This window comes from Scaptodrosophila lebanonensis, unplaced genomic scaffold, assembly GCF_003285725.1.
Source record: "Scaptodrosophila lebanonensis strain 11010-0011.00,11010-0021.00 unplaced genomic scaffold, SlebRS2 tig00000110-arrow-arrow-pilon, whole genome shotgun sequence".
NCBI lineage: Eukaryota > Metazoa > Arthropoda > Insecta > Diptera > Drosophilidae > Scaptodrosophila > Scaptodrosophila lebanonensis.
This window is the reverse complement of record NW_022060573.1, coordinates 1,977,900-1,993,590: the sequence shown is the minus strand read 5'-3', so window position 1 is coordinate 1,993,590 and position 15,691 is coordinate 1,977,900. Positions and strand designations below refer to the sequence as shown.

The 15,691-nt window shown below is 35.9% G+C and overlaps 1 protein-coding gene across 4 annotated transcripts in view; it reads right to left on the bottom strand.

The window, feature by feature from the left end:
• LOC115628160 (neuronal membrane glycoprotein M6-a) overlaps nucleotides 1–15,295 on the bottom strand; it is a 34,797-nt gene extending 19,502 nt beyond the window's left edge. The window contains exons 1-2 of one of the 4 annotated variants that reach the window (XM_030524132.1): nucleotides 15,034–15,295; nucleotides 5,874–6,107 (exon numbers count right to left, since the gene is read on the bottom strand). In XM_030524132.1, the coding sequence (XP_030379992.1) occupies nucleotides 5,874–6,107; nucleotides 15,034–15,037 (238 nt within the window). In that variant the 5' untranslated portion in view covers nucleotides 15,038–15,295. Of the gene's footprint in view, nucleotides 1–5,873; nucleotides 6,108–14,509; nucleotides 14,547–15,033 lie in introns of those variants that run through there. The other 3 variants (XM_030524133.1, XM_030524134.1, XM_030524135.1) reach the window with 3 other exon arrangements.
• Between the last annotated feature and the right edge of the window lie 396 nt (nucleotides 15,296–15,691).

Genomic DNA, 15,691 nt, shown 5'->3' with positions numbered 1-15,691 from the left:
GGTATTGCAATTTGTAAATTGGGTGAACTTCATTTTTACTTGCAAATAACTGTTAACCGTTTCGCTACGTCACAAAATACCTGTTACTTACGGCTCTTTTTGGGAAATAGTCACAACTAAACCGTTCACTACGTTTGTTGAATAAATCGTTCTCAGTTCAACCAAGAACCAGTTTTTCGTTTCCTTTTTGATCTGATTATTTACTGAACGTTTCGTCCTGAGCGAGAAAATAAAAGTCTTTTGGAACTAATAACTAATACTAACTAACTAACTAATAAAAGTTAATGCAACATATTAGAGAATTAGTGAACCCGATTTATAGAGCGCTTTCAATTGATTTTTCTAGATTTTTACAAGGAATTGAAGCTAAAATCCCCAAACCTGAGTTCTCTCGCACATGTTGTACTGGCTACTCCGGCGACTTAGGTATGAAATGGTATTTTCATCGCTTCACTTCATTTTAAACGATAAAAGAAGTTTTTTAAGAAGTTTTTTTTAGAAACAATAAATTCGTTATTAGTTGTTAAGCTCAACGAAGAATAAATAATTATATTACTTGATACATTACTTTTATTATTTTACTATTATTAATAATTACTTCATTAATTAAACTAGAAGTGTAACGAGTTTTGTGTGTGTGTATGTGTGTGTGAATTACTGAGCGTTTGGGCTGAGCATTTCATTTTTCGGATGATCTACTGATTCTCAAAATATGAACTGGCAATCGGATTTCTCTCTGTAAGTTGTCATTAAACGAGCGTAAAACAAACAACTCGACGCAAAAGACTTAACCGAAAACAAAAACGAAAACAAACAGTGTTCTGTTCAGAACAAGAGCAAACATGCATGTTATTTCAGTTATGTTCGTGACTAGACCGCAAAGGGAAAAACGGTTAACAGTTATTTGCAAGCTCTGCTTATAGGCATACACTCAGGTGTCAGTTCTACTTTGAACATTGGTTGGGGAATTTTTTTTCCTATTTATTATGTTCATGTTATGTTCTTTAAGTCCATCTTTTATCTCGCTCCCTGGAACTGTTGGCTCGATTCCACTTGTAATCCCTTGCTACTTTTATGTTGGTAGGTGTAGTAGTTCATCTTTTCACCGTCGAGGTATTTGGCCACTGATCGATAGTTATTTTCGTCATTGACTTGTATTTTAGTTTTATTTATGCTACCCCTTTTTATAGACGTAACATAGAATTTGTTTTCGCCAATTTTGGTACTGATTTTTTTTAACCAATTCTGTACAATTTGCCTGACGCACATAAATAGGTGGCGGCTTTAGTTGTTTGACCTTAGCTGTTTCGGCGTTATCTTCTTCAGGTAAACTGAGAATCGCGAATGTACTGTTTTTTAGCGCCTCAGTTGGCACAGTGTTTTTTGCTCTTTTAGTTATTTTGGGTGCGTTGTTTCTCTTAGTTGCTTGTGGGCTTAGTTTTCGATTGAGCGATTAGCTATTGAGCCGTCTGTATTAAAGCTCCGTTAGCGCTTCGCGTACTTTTCGGCTTGGAGAGGAGGAGGTCGCAGTGAGTAGACAATACCGGGCGCTGAGAGACTGCTGTTGTTGTAGTTGTCATTGTAGAAGTCGAAGACACAGTTGTAAGCAAGGGCATTGTACTGGTCGTTGTTGTTATTAGCAATTCATTGGTAAGACAGTAGGGGTCTGGAGACGGGCACTGGGCACTCCATGACCCACTTTGCAAGTGCTGGGTGAGCATATTAACACAGAGGAGAGAGAGTGTTCTCTTTCCGGATTAGCTTGCAGTACCGTTGGTACCGTTACATCGGGTGCGCGTATAGAAAAGTACGTGTTGTTACGAAGTGACGAAAGTCAACGTTCGTCTTGTTGTTGTTGCTGGCGAGCACGATTCTGGCGCATTTTTTCTTTGTTGTTTACAGAGCTTATGCTCTTACTCGTTAGCATTACTTTATTTTTTTCACAAAATTTAGTTCGTTTTTCTTAGTTCTAATCACAATACATGATCAATTTACATGGGTAACACGAGCATAACTGCATGCCCTGAGCATCTTGTCGCGAATTAATTTGGTTAATTTGGCGTTAATTGCAATATATTTTTAACACACGTTGGATCGAAATAAAAATATGTCCGACGTCTACGACGTTCACTTCACTAAAAAAAAAAGATAATCTTAACATTAAAAATTAACAAAAGAATTTAACAAATTAAGACAAATTGAAAAGTTCACATATACTTATTTCCTAAGAAATATTTTTTATTTAATTTACAAAATTTAAAGTTGAAGCCATTTGAACGTTTTGTGTTATATTTTTCAATCTAATCATAAGAACTACAAATTAATACAAATACAAGCCCGACAGTGAAATACCCTGTACCCAGGTAAGCTTCCGACACTGAGGTAAATGCGCCTCTAGCAAAAGCAAAAGGAAGAATAAGAGCGAACTTGATGCTGTAGCTTGTGAGTGTAGTACCGGAGTGAAATTGTTTCGCTAATAATTGGGGAAATTCCGAAAATAAACTCGTCCTTTCTCGGACCTAAGAGAATCTGGATACCAAATTTGGTTATTCCAGCTTCCAGACGGACGAACGGACATGTCTAGATTGATTTCTCTCGTCATGATGATTCAGAATATATATACTTTATGGGGTCGGAGATGCTTCCTTCTGCATGTTACATACTTTGCACAAACCTAATATACCCTTTTTACGCTACGGGTACAGATATAACAAGAGAGAACGCTACAGTCGAGCAAGCCCGACACTGAAATACCCTGTACTCAGGTAAACTTCGGACATTGAGGTATATGCGCCCATAGCATCGGCAAAAAGAGGAAGAAGAGCGAACTTGTTGCTGCAGTTTGGTGGGGTTGTACTGGCGAGAATTTGTTTCGCTAACAACTTTTCTTAGAATTGACCGAATTGAATAAAATTTTAAACAACAACAGATAATTATATATTAATTACGTGTGCAAAGTGGTTTAGGAAGCATTTGAAATTTGGACGCTATTGACATTCTGTAGCGGGGGAAGGGGGGAAAATTAAAAAAAAAAAAATAAACTCGTCCTTTCTCGGACCTGGATGCCAACTTTGGTTATTCTAGCTTTTATAGTTTCTGAGATCCTTGCGTTCATCCAGGCGGACGGACGGACATGTCTGATTCAGAATTTATATACTTTATGGGGTCGGAGTTCTTCCTTCTGCATGTTACATACTTTGCACAAACCTAATATACCCTTTTTACCTTACGGGTACAGGGTATAAAAATATACAGGTGTGCCACAGAAAACTGCGGTGGTTTCGGCTACAGTTGTTTTTGAAAACTCCCAAAAAACACGTCGGTGCCACAGAACTTCGAAAGAAAGAAAGCTGTGAGACACAGCTGACTGTCGATGCTCACATTGGACTGACTAACTCTGTAAAAATCTTGTAACGTACTCAGCTGCCAGCAACAGCTGACTGTCGACGAGTACATTTGACCGACTAATTCTGTTAAAATTCTGTAACGTACTATGTTAACTAAAAAACAAGAAAGGAATGCTTAAGTCGAGCAGGCTCAACTCTTAAATACCCGGTACCTCCCACCAAAAAGGAAAAAATGAAAAAAAAAGAATGTTTAATTAATTTTAAAAAATTATACTAATTAAATTAAATACAAATTATTATATTATATAATCAGAATAAAAAACAACTTGACCTGCCTTGGGCTCAGGGGAACCTGGATACCAAAATTGTGCCCTGTTGTGGCGATCTATGTTTTGCAAAAATTAGTATTTGAAATTGAATTCAGAAATTACAAAAGTGTACTTAGATTTTGTTTCCCTGGTCCGTATTGTATATTCAAATAGCAGTTTATGACCGTTCACATTTTCGCTAACAAACAGACTTGCCCAATCGGCGACACACAATTTATTAATTTGTTTAATTAATACACAGTTATGTGGTACTTATTTGAAACAAGAATTGCATCAAATATATATTTTATTTTCAACTTTCTTTTGACTCACAACTTTAGACTTAACTCAGCAAAATGTGATGTTCGAAAAATGTAATGTTCTATTTGGGCCAATGGGGCATCTCTATTGTACGTTGTTTTGGATGCTGTGTGTGAATGCTGGTGTTTTAAGTATGCATTTAGTAATTTGCTAATTTAATAATATTTACGTAGGAAATGCAAAATATTTTTGATGCGGATTGTTCAGAAAAACTATAAGGTTTACTATATATTCCAATGATTATTTTCATTTGGAAAAATGTCTTTTTTAGTGTTTTTAATCAACACTCCTAGCAAAGCAAACAAGATTTGAAACATCCCATTTCTGTGGCACCGAGAATTGGTTTTGAGGCGAAACTTGGGCGTAAGAGATTTCTGTGTTACCCCTGATAGTTTGAATTACTGAATTAATATTTTTATTTAAAAAAACATCTATGCACATATACTTCTTTCCATGAGGTAATTGTCCACAGATCAAACTTCCAAGAATAACGGAAGTTATGGAAAATCACTAATAGCGGGGAATTGCGGGGTGCATAAAAAAAAAGTTAAAAAGCTAAAGTCGGGTGTCCCGACTTTGAAATGATCTGTACATATGTACTTAGAACAATTATAGAAATTTAATAAAAATAAACAAATTTTTATCGATTTTACCTCTCGGTATTCGACCTCAGGTAAAGGGTGTATAATTGCACATTTACAAAGCAATTACGTCTATGTGAGTGTATGTATGTCTACGCGCGTATATACGTGTCTGTGTAAGCATGTTAGCAGTCAACCAAAGCATCAACAACAGCTGCGGGCAGCGCTTGGCCAGAAATTATATTTATGGCTATAACTACCTGTTAAATCTGTCTATCATAATGAACTTGGCATATGGACACATAATCATTAACTGGGGGTATTCGCAAATTTTGAGTTCGAAATTCCAAGAAATACGGGAGTTAGAGAAAAGCACATAACACCCGTAATTCTCGGAATTTTGAAATCAATTTTGGTAGGTACATCCAGTTAGTACTAATGTGTCCGTGCGCCAAATTTCATCATGATAGGTCAATTCTGAAGAAAGTTATAGCCATAAGTAAAATCGCTGCTCATGCGCTGCCTGCAGCTCTGTCGGCAGCGGTGCCCGCAGCTGTTGTTGTTGTTGCTGCTTTGGTTCAACTTTGTGATGCATACATACACGCATATAAACACGCATAGGTACGTGATGTAAATGGCTGCTGTTAAAACTGAACATAAACATGTATTCTAATTTAATTTAATTAATTAATTTTAATTAATTAATACATTCATTTTTTTAAATAATTTAATTTAAAAAAAAATTTTTTTTTTAAATTTTTCTTTTTTGTGGAGAGTACAGGGTATTTTACTGTCGGGCTTGCTCGACTGTAGCGTTCTCTCTTGTTTATTCGTATACACCCGCCACTTCCCCCTCCATTAGTTATTTTTCATAACTTTCGTAATTATTGGAATTTTCAACTCAAAGTTAGCAATTATATCTCTTTAGTGCTTATATGTCCTAGTGTCATAAAATCATCAAGATTTCTAAAGATCGCGTTTGCCATATTTTGAGCAAGAAATGGGACATGAGAAAGCTCTCGGCACTTTGGGAGTCGAGTTTACTTACTTTCGATCAAAAGCGTATTGAATGAACTGTTGAAGTTAAAAATTATGTTTTATGCTATTGTATCATTGTTAACATATACACATATAAGTATAAACATTTAGGGCTGCTCTTGTATATAATAATTATATATAATGTGAGGAACATTCCAAATGTTGAAATTTTTACAAAATGCAGTTTTATGTAAGCCATTTAGAACATCAGTGATTGAAATAAAGAAACAGAACTGTACGAAATATTAGGAGTGGACGCCAGTTGCCCACTTTCCTACCTTTACTGACGAGGTCTGTATACCTTTCCAGGGAGTGGTCCGAACGATACAAGCTGCGTCGTCTATTCTGCATGCTGAACCCGTTATATACACTATTGCTGTGAGCACGGGTCATCACACCATCATCTTCAAAGTTTGTTTCGAGCAAAATGGCTTCACGTTGACCTCTCAGTCGATCACTGGCCATGTCTTGGTTCCGCACTTTGTACAGCGGAACATCGCTGTGGTCGTGCGCTTGTAACAAGAATAGTACGGGTTGATTAAAATTAACAACACATATTTAAAATACAAACGGCACACATATATTTAGTAGATCTGAAATATGGACACACATATTCTTTCTAGCATCTCACTTTTAATCGAAAATCATCATAACAAAGAAGGCACTTTTGGAATATGAATATGTTTTTTCTTTCAAACATTTGTGAGACTTTTATGTTTGGACAAAAATTGCCACATGGCAATGTATGTAGATTCAGATTTAAATGTTAAACTCACAAAGACACAAAGTCACACTACTACCGTTAAAATCGAAAATAAATTAATTACATTTACATACATACTGTTGGGTTTTAATTCGCGAGCTCAAATCCTTATACCCGAAAGTACAAAACAAGTCTCAATGTATTTATTTAAATTATACGTGCAAGAGATGGGCATGGGCCGGGTATTTACGGCCTGACACGGCCACTAAATGAAGTTTTAGAAACACGCACGCACGAATAAAATTGTTCCTTACACGGCCGAACACGAACTTGTTATAACCATAAATCCATAATAAGCACGACTATTTTTAAAAGAAAGATTATTCTATTTACCTATATTAAACCGCTTATTTAAAATTTGTTCAGAAGTAGAAAAACTCGTTCACTTGTTTGCAGCGCTGACAGGGATATTGAGTACATATGCATGTACATATATACATATGTCTTAGCAATTTAAAATTTGTTGCTTTTTTCAAGTAAGTACGTTTAATCACATGAATTCATGGATCAACAGCCCTGCTCATATAGTTATCTATTTCAATATATATTCTTGACCTGCCCAGTGATTTTTTTTTTTAATTATTAGAGTCTACAAATTCAGATAAATTGTGTTGATTAGTCATCCACCTGCTTGGTTTTCGGATTCAAATATTAAATCGCCAATTAAGCCTTTATTTATTTCATCTTCCATTGATTTTATAAGTTCCTTTAAAATTGGTGTCCCGAAATACTCTGTAGAATAATTGTAGAAATGAAAAAAATAAAACAAACTCGTATAGCGTACACACAAAAGGCATCTTTGTGCAAAATTTGGTGTCTCTATCTCTCTATCCCCTTAAGCGGACACTACCCTTGGCCGGAAAAAAGTTGGCCGACGGTGAGTCCAAGGAGTTTAATGACCCCTTCACACTTTTCTTGTACGACCCGTGATTAAATGCTGCTTATGTATTTGGTGTCCGCAGTTTAATAACATCAGGAACGTATTGGAACTGTTCAGAAGCAATTCCTTCTGATTTACGTGATCCCAGCCCAACCTTCGTTAGCCATCGTATTCTCGCAGTCTGTTGCTCATAAACCGTCCATCATTGGCAATTCGTAGGACTGTTCATTATTGTACATTTATAACATTATTGCACATTTATTTTTAACGCTTTCTTTTATTTTAATTTGAAATTATACCGTATTATTATTCTATATTTTTATTGTTATTTGTATCGGCACCTCACATTTGTTAATGTAATAAAAGGGTAGAAAGGGTATATCAAGTTTTTGCAAAGTATGTAACTTGGAAGAGGAAGTACTCGTATCTTCGACGACATATAGCATATAAATTATTCATCAGTATGACGGGACGAACCGATATAGCCATGTCCGTCTGTCTGGATGAATGGCTCGACTTCGGAAACGGTTTACACATTCACATTCACCGAACTTGGTATGTAGACTCTTCACGATTCTATATAGAACTAGCAGGTCTTGCCCGTCTTTGCTGGGCTAAGTGTGTTTGCTTAAAAAAATATACAGTGAAAACTCCCTTAACGCACGCCTCTTTTAACCAGACACCTCCTTTACCCGGACACTTTTTCTAGAACATTCGTTTTGGTGTTCTTTTTAGAGCAAGTTCGCCTCTCTTGTGCGGACATTATCTCTCTTGGCTGGACGATAACCTCGTGACATGCATAAACACATCAAATTTGAAAGAAAACATCTCTTAGCCGGACCCGTACCTTTTGGTAATGGACGTTTCAAATGCATGCACAATAGTTTCGTATTTTAAAAGGAATTTTCGTATAAAAGGATTTTTTTTCTACATATACCCACCATGTGATCTACTACAAGATTTTTATAAAATATCGTAACTTCTGTTATTTGTTCACATATTATTGTTATTAATATATTATTTCACAGTTATGCTTAGTTTTGCAAGATATATAATTGTATTCTATAACTCTGTACATGAAATGTACAAGAGTATATTAGGTTTGCGGGAGGTGCAGAATATAACAGGCAGAAGTAGGCGTGGCAGACCCCACAAAGTATATATATTCTTGAACAGCATGACAAGACGAGTCGATCTAGCACTGTCTGACTGTCCATTCTTATGAACACCTGGATCTCAGAGACTATAATAGCTAGAGACACCAAATTTTTCAAAAAAATGTCTTATGAGTGTACGCTATACGAGTTTGCATTATTTTTTTTATTTTTCCCTCTTCCTTGATAATGTTTTTTTTTCCGTAACGCCGTTCGTATAATCACTTATATCTCGGAAGACCTAAGAACACCAAATTTTCATCGTAGATGCTCTATATGAATACGCTGAAAATGTGTATTTTAGAATTTCTCTCCCTTCCCACTGATTGTCCCAATTTTTCATTGAAATTCAGGTAATCCCTCCAGTTAGTGATTATGAGTCTGTATGCAAAGTTTAATGATGGTAGGCCGAATTAACAGGAAGTTATAGCCATATATGTACATATGACCAAGCAGTGCCCGCAGCTGTTGTTGGTGTTACTATTTTGCACAGGCACACGAGACAAAAAAACATAATAATTATACACCTATGTACAGAGTATTTCAAAGTCGGGACACAGTTAGCTTCTCTACTTGTTCACATTCCGTTTATATATATACATCTTTCCTTTTCCTTAGAACTACACCTCGCCGTCCTTCTCTAGTGACGACACCCTGTGATGGTCGCCAGGGCGTCGTTACAATACATTTTAAATTACGTTAAAATCTGGAGAATATGGTGGCCAGGTCATGATTTTAACGTTTCCACTCCAAATAAACGACTTTACTACTCGAGCGTTATGAATAGGCAGTGTATAACATCATTATCTTGTTGAAAAATTCAAGGAATTGGTCCGAAGAGATCATTAAATTTTGGAAATACGGACTCCAACAATGCTTTGATGCGCTCGCCGTTCATTTTCTGATCGATAAAAATTAAGTCACACCATGACTCCACCTTCTCGGCTTAAATATGGCACATTTTTTCGCAAATAGTGATACTTGTATTGAAATCCGTCAGGGCCATCTAAAATAAAACGTTTTTCATCAGTAAAGACAACTGAAAGTTAAACATTAGGTCGAGTGTCAGATTGAACAGTCGACATGTTTTCCTTCGCAAATTGAAGCCGTATTGAAATAGCCTGTACTCACTCCCACAACAAAAATAAATATATATTTTTTTTGAATTTTAAGACTCAAACTTGTACTTTCTCGGACTTAGGAGAATCTGGATACCAAGTTTGGTTATTCTAAGCCTTATACTTTCTGAGATCCTTGCGGTCATACAGGCAGACGGACATGGCTATATCGACTCGGTTTGTCACCCTGATCAAGAATATATATTTGCAGGGGAGATGGGGGAGGGAGGGAAATTCCAAAATAAACATTTTCTGCGAATTCTCATAAGGCATCTGGGACTAAAATTTGGTGTCTGTAGGTCTTATATTCTCTTAGATATAGGCGATTATACGAACGGGGTTGCGGAAAAACCCCTATAGGGGGGAAGTGGGGGGAAAATCAAAAAAATAAAACAAACTTGCACAGAGTATACATATAACGCAAAATTTTGTGTCTCTAGCTCTTATAGTCTCTGAGATCCAGGTGTTCATACGGACAGACAGACAGGGCTAGATCGATTCGTCTCGTCATGCTGATCAAGAATATATATACTTTGTGGGGTCTGCCACGCCTCCTTCTGCCTGTTACATTTTCAGCTCCCGCAAGCCTAATATACTCTTGTACATTTTATGTACAGAGTATAAAAATGATGCGTATTCATATAAAGCATCTTCAACTAAAGTTTGGTGTTTCTAGGTCTCATAGTCTCCGAAATATAGTGGATTATAAGAACAACGTTTCCGAAAACCCCTCATAGGAGTGAAATTCAAAGGCATCTCTGTGGGAAATTTGGTTTCTCTATAGTATATCTTATAGTCTTTGGTATCTAGTTAATCATACGGACGGACACACAGATAGGGGTAGATCGACTCGTCTTGTCATGCTGATCAAGAAAATATAACTTTGTGGGGTCTGCCATGCCAAAATTTTAGAAATTCTGCTTGTTATATTTTATTCTTTTGGTGGTGGTAGACTTTTCTGTGGAAATGCCTATATGTACTATGCAGCTTATTCTTTCTTTTAGTATACAAATATGTTTATATTGTTATTTTTCTTGTAAAGTTAGCAGTTCTTTGTTAACTATAAATAAATAAATTTGTAGAATTAAGACTGTATAATTTGACTGCATTCTTTAACAACAAATAAATTGAACATACAAAAACAATTGGATCACCGATTCACCGGCTTCCGCCACACGCTATTTTCAGTTACCCAAACAGTCGACCAAAATCACATTGCAACACCAAACATACTTATTCAACATACTTTTTCAAGTACCGTTAACAGAAGCTTCGCTGCACCGCTGCTAACGTCGCTGAAATAACCACAGCCAGCTAGCTTCGCTGCGCCGCTGGCATCGTCGCTTGCCTAAGACAAAACTTAAGATTGTAAATTTAGTCTTAAAACAACTTGAATTGAATATGTTGAAAATTATTTGGAACCCGAGCAGGGTCCAACGACGTACGAAAGAAACGCACTAAACGCCTATACGTCGTGATCTATTGTCAACAAATATTTGAGTCCCCCGAAACTCCCGATCAAAATAGGGACCAAACTTAATTGTTCTAAAATTGATCGGTGCTCCACGCATCTCGCCAAGTTCGTCCGCAGGATATCGTGACATTTTAACGAATCGCAGGAGAAGAATCAAGAGAAACTAAACGAGATTACACCTGAATCGTCAAGAAGATTAACAAAATTTGATGAATAAAACACAAAACAAACAAAATAACAAACTAAACCTTAAAAGTAAAACGATGACCCTTCAAAGTAGAAGGAAGAAACCAGAAACCACTTATTTTTGCAAGGAAAACAAGAAAGAAATGCTAGAGTCGAGCGAGCTCAACTCTTTAGTACCATGTACCCACTCCCAAAAATAAAAAAAATACACTTTTTTTTCAAGCTAGAATTCCCGAAACCCGCCATTTTCGAATTTTTCTCGCTCTGGCATTCAAAAAAAGTCAGATCTAGCGGGGAAAAAGCTAAAATGACAGCACTGTATATAAGATACAAAAATGAAAATTCAGTGATGGACAAGTAGTAAAGAACATCGACCATCGAGAATAAATCAACGATATTTACAAATAATTGTGAATAACGAAATACACATCGAACTCGTCTTTCACTATGAAAAACTGTCACCTTGCTCGCAACGCAAGCAATTCGTCTTCAGCCTAAACTCAGCACTTACTATGTTTGTACCCTTATGTATGTATGTATTAAATCATTATACCCTGTACCCGTAGGGTAAAAAGGGTATATTAGGTTTGTGCAAAGTATGTAACATATAGAAGGAAGCATCTCCGACCCCATAAAGTATATATATTCTTGATCAGCATGACGAGAGAAATCGATCTAGACATGTCCGTCCGTCTGTCCGTCCGTCTGGATGAACGCGAGGATCTCAGAAACTATAAAAGCTAGAATAACCAAAGTTGGCATCCAGATTCTCCTAGGTCCGAGTAAGGACGAGTTTATGTTTTTTTTTTTAATTTTCCCCCCCTTCCCCCGCTACAGAATTTCGTCAATAGCGTCCACATTTCAAATGCTATCTAAACCAAACTTTGCACACATAATTTATATATAATTGTCTACTGTTGTATAAATTCAATTCGGTCAGTTCTAAGAAAAGTTATTAGCAAAACAAATCCTCGCCAGTACAACCCCCCCAAACTGCAGCAGCAAGTTCGCTCTTCTTCTTCCTCTTTTTGCTGCTGCTATGGGCGCATATAACTCAGTGACGGAAGTTTACCTGGGTACAGGGTATTACACTGTCGGGCTTGCTCGACTGTAGCGTTCTCTCTTGTTTTTATTTAGTTTAATTTAATATTTAAAATTAATTTTTTTTTCTCTGTCTTTAATCTTTATTTAGGATCTGTATGCTTTATGCTGCATACATACACGCATATGCACGTGATGTAAATGTATGCTGTTAAAACACAACATAAACATGTCTTCTAATTTAATTTAATTAACACCTGGATCTCAGAGACTATAAGAGCTAGAAACACCAAATTTTGGACAAATATGCCTTATGTGTGTACGCTACGAGTTTGTTTTATTTTTTTGATTTTCCCCCCCACTTCCCCCCTATGGGGGTTTTCCCGATTTTCCATTCGTATAATCGCCTATATCTCGGAGACTATAAGACCTAGGGATATCAAATTAAAATTCCAAGATGCCTTATGTGAATACGCAGAAAATGTGTATTTTGGAATTTCCCTCCCTCCCCCATTTCCCATGCAAATTGCGATTTTCTCTAACTCCCGCAATTCTTCGAATTTCGAACTAAAATTTTGCAAATACCCCCAGTTTGTTATTATGTGGCCGTATGCCAAGTTTCACTATGATAGACCGATTTTAATTTTAAGTTATTGCCATAAATATATTTGCTGCTACAGCGCTGCTCAAGTGCTGCCCGCAGCTGTTGTTTAGTGCTTAAATTTATTAGTTTCAAAAACTTAAAAAGGTTTATTCAAATGGCAAAAGTTTTGAAAAGTAAAAAGAGAACACATATGTATTAAAATAAAAAATCATTTAGTGGAATTTATAGCAGCTTTAGTAATTAACATTTTTTATATGGTTGCTCCCCTTGCGTGGCATCAAAATCTGTAATTTTCGACTGTTTAGTGGCTCTTAAAGCTTCATAGCAGCTCTCCTTATATGGTTTATTTTCTTTTGTTGCCATGTAGAAACTGCAATTTGTATAATTAACTTTATACCATTTTATTTCATTCAACGGTTAAACCATTTCACTTATCACAAGAATTTTAATCTTACTGTATGCGCGTCTGAAGAAATAAAGTTTTGCTCACCTTAGTAACTATTTATGAGTATGCACTCATTCTTACTCTGATTGTGGAGAAAGCGGGACTTCCCTTTTTCTACACACATGTCATGTGTGGTGATACATACTTTACCCAAAGCTACTCATGCAATAATCGACGATTTTGTCAATCGCGTTAGAACTAGGTATTTCACCGCGTTGAAAGAGAAAGGTAGCAATTTTGCAATCGCGTTAGACCGAGTTAGCATTAAAAGAGTTAGCGTTAAGCGAGGGCTAGGTGACGGAGAGGCAGTGAGTTTAGATGAACTGTAGAATTTTTAGCTTGATTTTAATGTGAATTTTCTATTATTATTTATACAAGAATCTCATATTATTATTATAAATTATCAATTAAGAATATAGAATTAATATGAAAACATTAAAACATATATTTCTTAAATGTAACCAAGAAAATAGTGCTTTTAAAGCCGGCCTGTTTTTTAGCTTATTTTGCATTGGATTAAGCTTTTTTTAGCTTTATTTTTTTTGGCAATCTAGCTGTTTTTGCTCAAAAAATTATGGCAGCACTGGTTATTTACCTAATTCTGTTTTTACACGGGAGATTGGTTTCAGACACAACCGTGTAAATAAAGACATTGATCATATGCAACAAGAAAGGAATGGAAGTCATCCTGATCAAGAATATACTTATATACTTTGTTGGGTTGTTATGGATATACTTTCTTTCCAATTGAATTATCAGAATGGCACTTAATATACGGACACATAATCACGGGATATAGTTACAAAATTTGAATTCGAAATTCCAAGAATTACGGGAGTTATGAAAAATTACTTATGGGTGGTGTATCGGAAAAAATGAACAAACTGGTCCTTTCTAGGAGAATCTGGACACCAAATTTGGTTATTCTAGCTCTTATACCTTCTAATATCATTGCGTTTATACAGACAGACAGACACACATGGCCAGATTGACTCACCTTGTCATGCTGATGAAGAATATATGTACATATATACTTAGTGGGGTCTGCCGCGCCCCTTTCTGCCTGTTACATTTTAAAGCTCTCGAAAACCTAATATACTATTGTATATTTCATGTACAGAGTATAAATATCGGAAAGTTATTTTGCTATAACTAAAATACATATATCTGTTATCAGTAATTTTACTGATCAGTGATCAGTTTTCCCTGGTGCATGTGTCCATTGACAAAACTTTGTATGTAGACTCTCCATATCCCAATGCAACGCAATCTTAGTTTATTTCCCTCCATCACTGCAGAGTTGCGTCAGTACTGCCCATAAAGGCATTGCTTCATAAAACAAACTTTCCAAAAGTACTTCACAGTCGCGTTTAGCATTCTCCCGTTTTAAAATTTTTACTGAACTTAATTCTAGTGGCATTCATAAAACTCAGTCGCAAAATTATTATGTATAACTAAAGATAAGGCTACTATAGTTACATATACTATAGATACATATGTTTGTATGTAAATAATTCGATGGAAAATTGTATATACAGTGAACTCTCTTGGCCGGACACTCACCGCCACTCAAGGGGGGTGACCGCCTATATATGTATGTATATTTATATTATTATTTTCAAGTATTCATTAAAAACGATTTATTTGTTTTGGGTAGTTAGTTGGAGTACGGATTTAATAGTTAACATGGGCGGGTCCCAGTTAGAAAAAAGGTCTATAAAATGTATGTATGTATTTAGAAATAAACACCTAATAATTATTTATACTACTTACTCATGTTGTATAATTCAATTTGTATGTTAATGATTTCTGAACGATTTATGCTTGATTGTTGTATATGATTTACAAATGTATATACATATGGTATTTACATATGCAGTTTTTATGTTGGTGTTACTCAGTGGTCAAACACCTAAAATTATGTTCGTACAGGTCTAGCACTATAAGGGAACACAGTTCTTCATAAAATATAGTATAGTACATTTATTGACAACACTTTTATTTGTTATATCTCCAGAAGATTCAGTAAATAAATTCAATTCATAAAACCCAAGGAATGCATATACTAGAGATGAGCGACAATATAGCGACATCGATGCTATATCGATGTTAAGGACAGATAGAATAAAGACCGATGTGATATTCAATGCTATATATTTGAAATTAATCGATTTTCAATACAAAATATCGGAAAATATTTATTCTCATATCTTCAATTATATGCTTACGTTTAATTTGTTTTTCTTAGGAAATTCGTGCGAGGGCTGATACGAAACTAAGTTTATGTCTCGTGTTTTAATCAGGGTTCAAAAAACGCACACTGCGCACTGCTGCACACGCACGCAGCGCTGCGTTTGTTAAGTCCGCCTTTGCCTGTCGCAACGCCGGCTAGCCATCGGCTCAGGGTCAGATTCGACCGCGACAGGGGTGC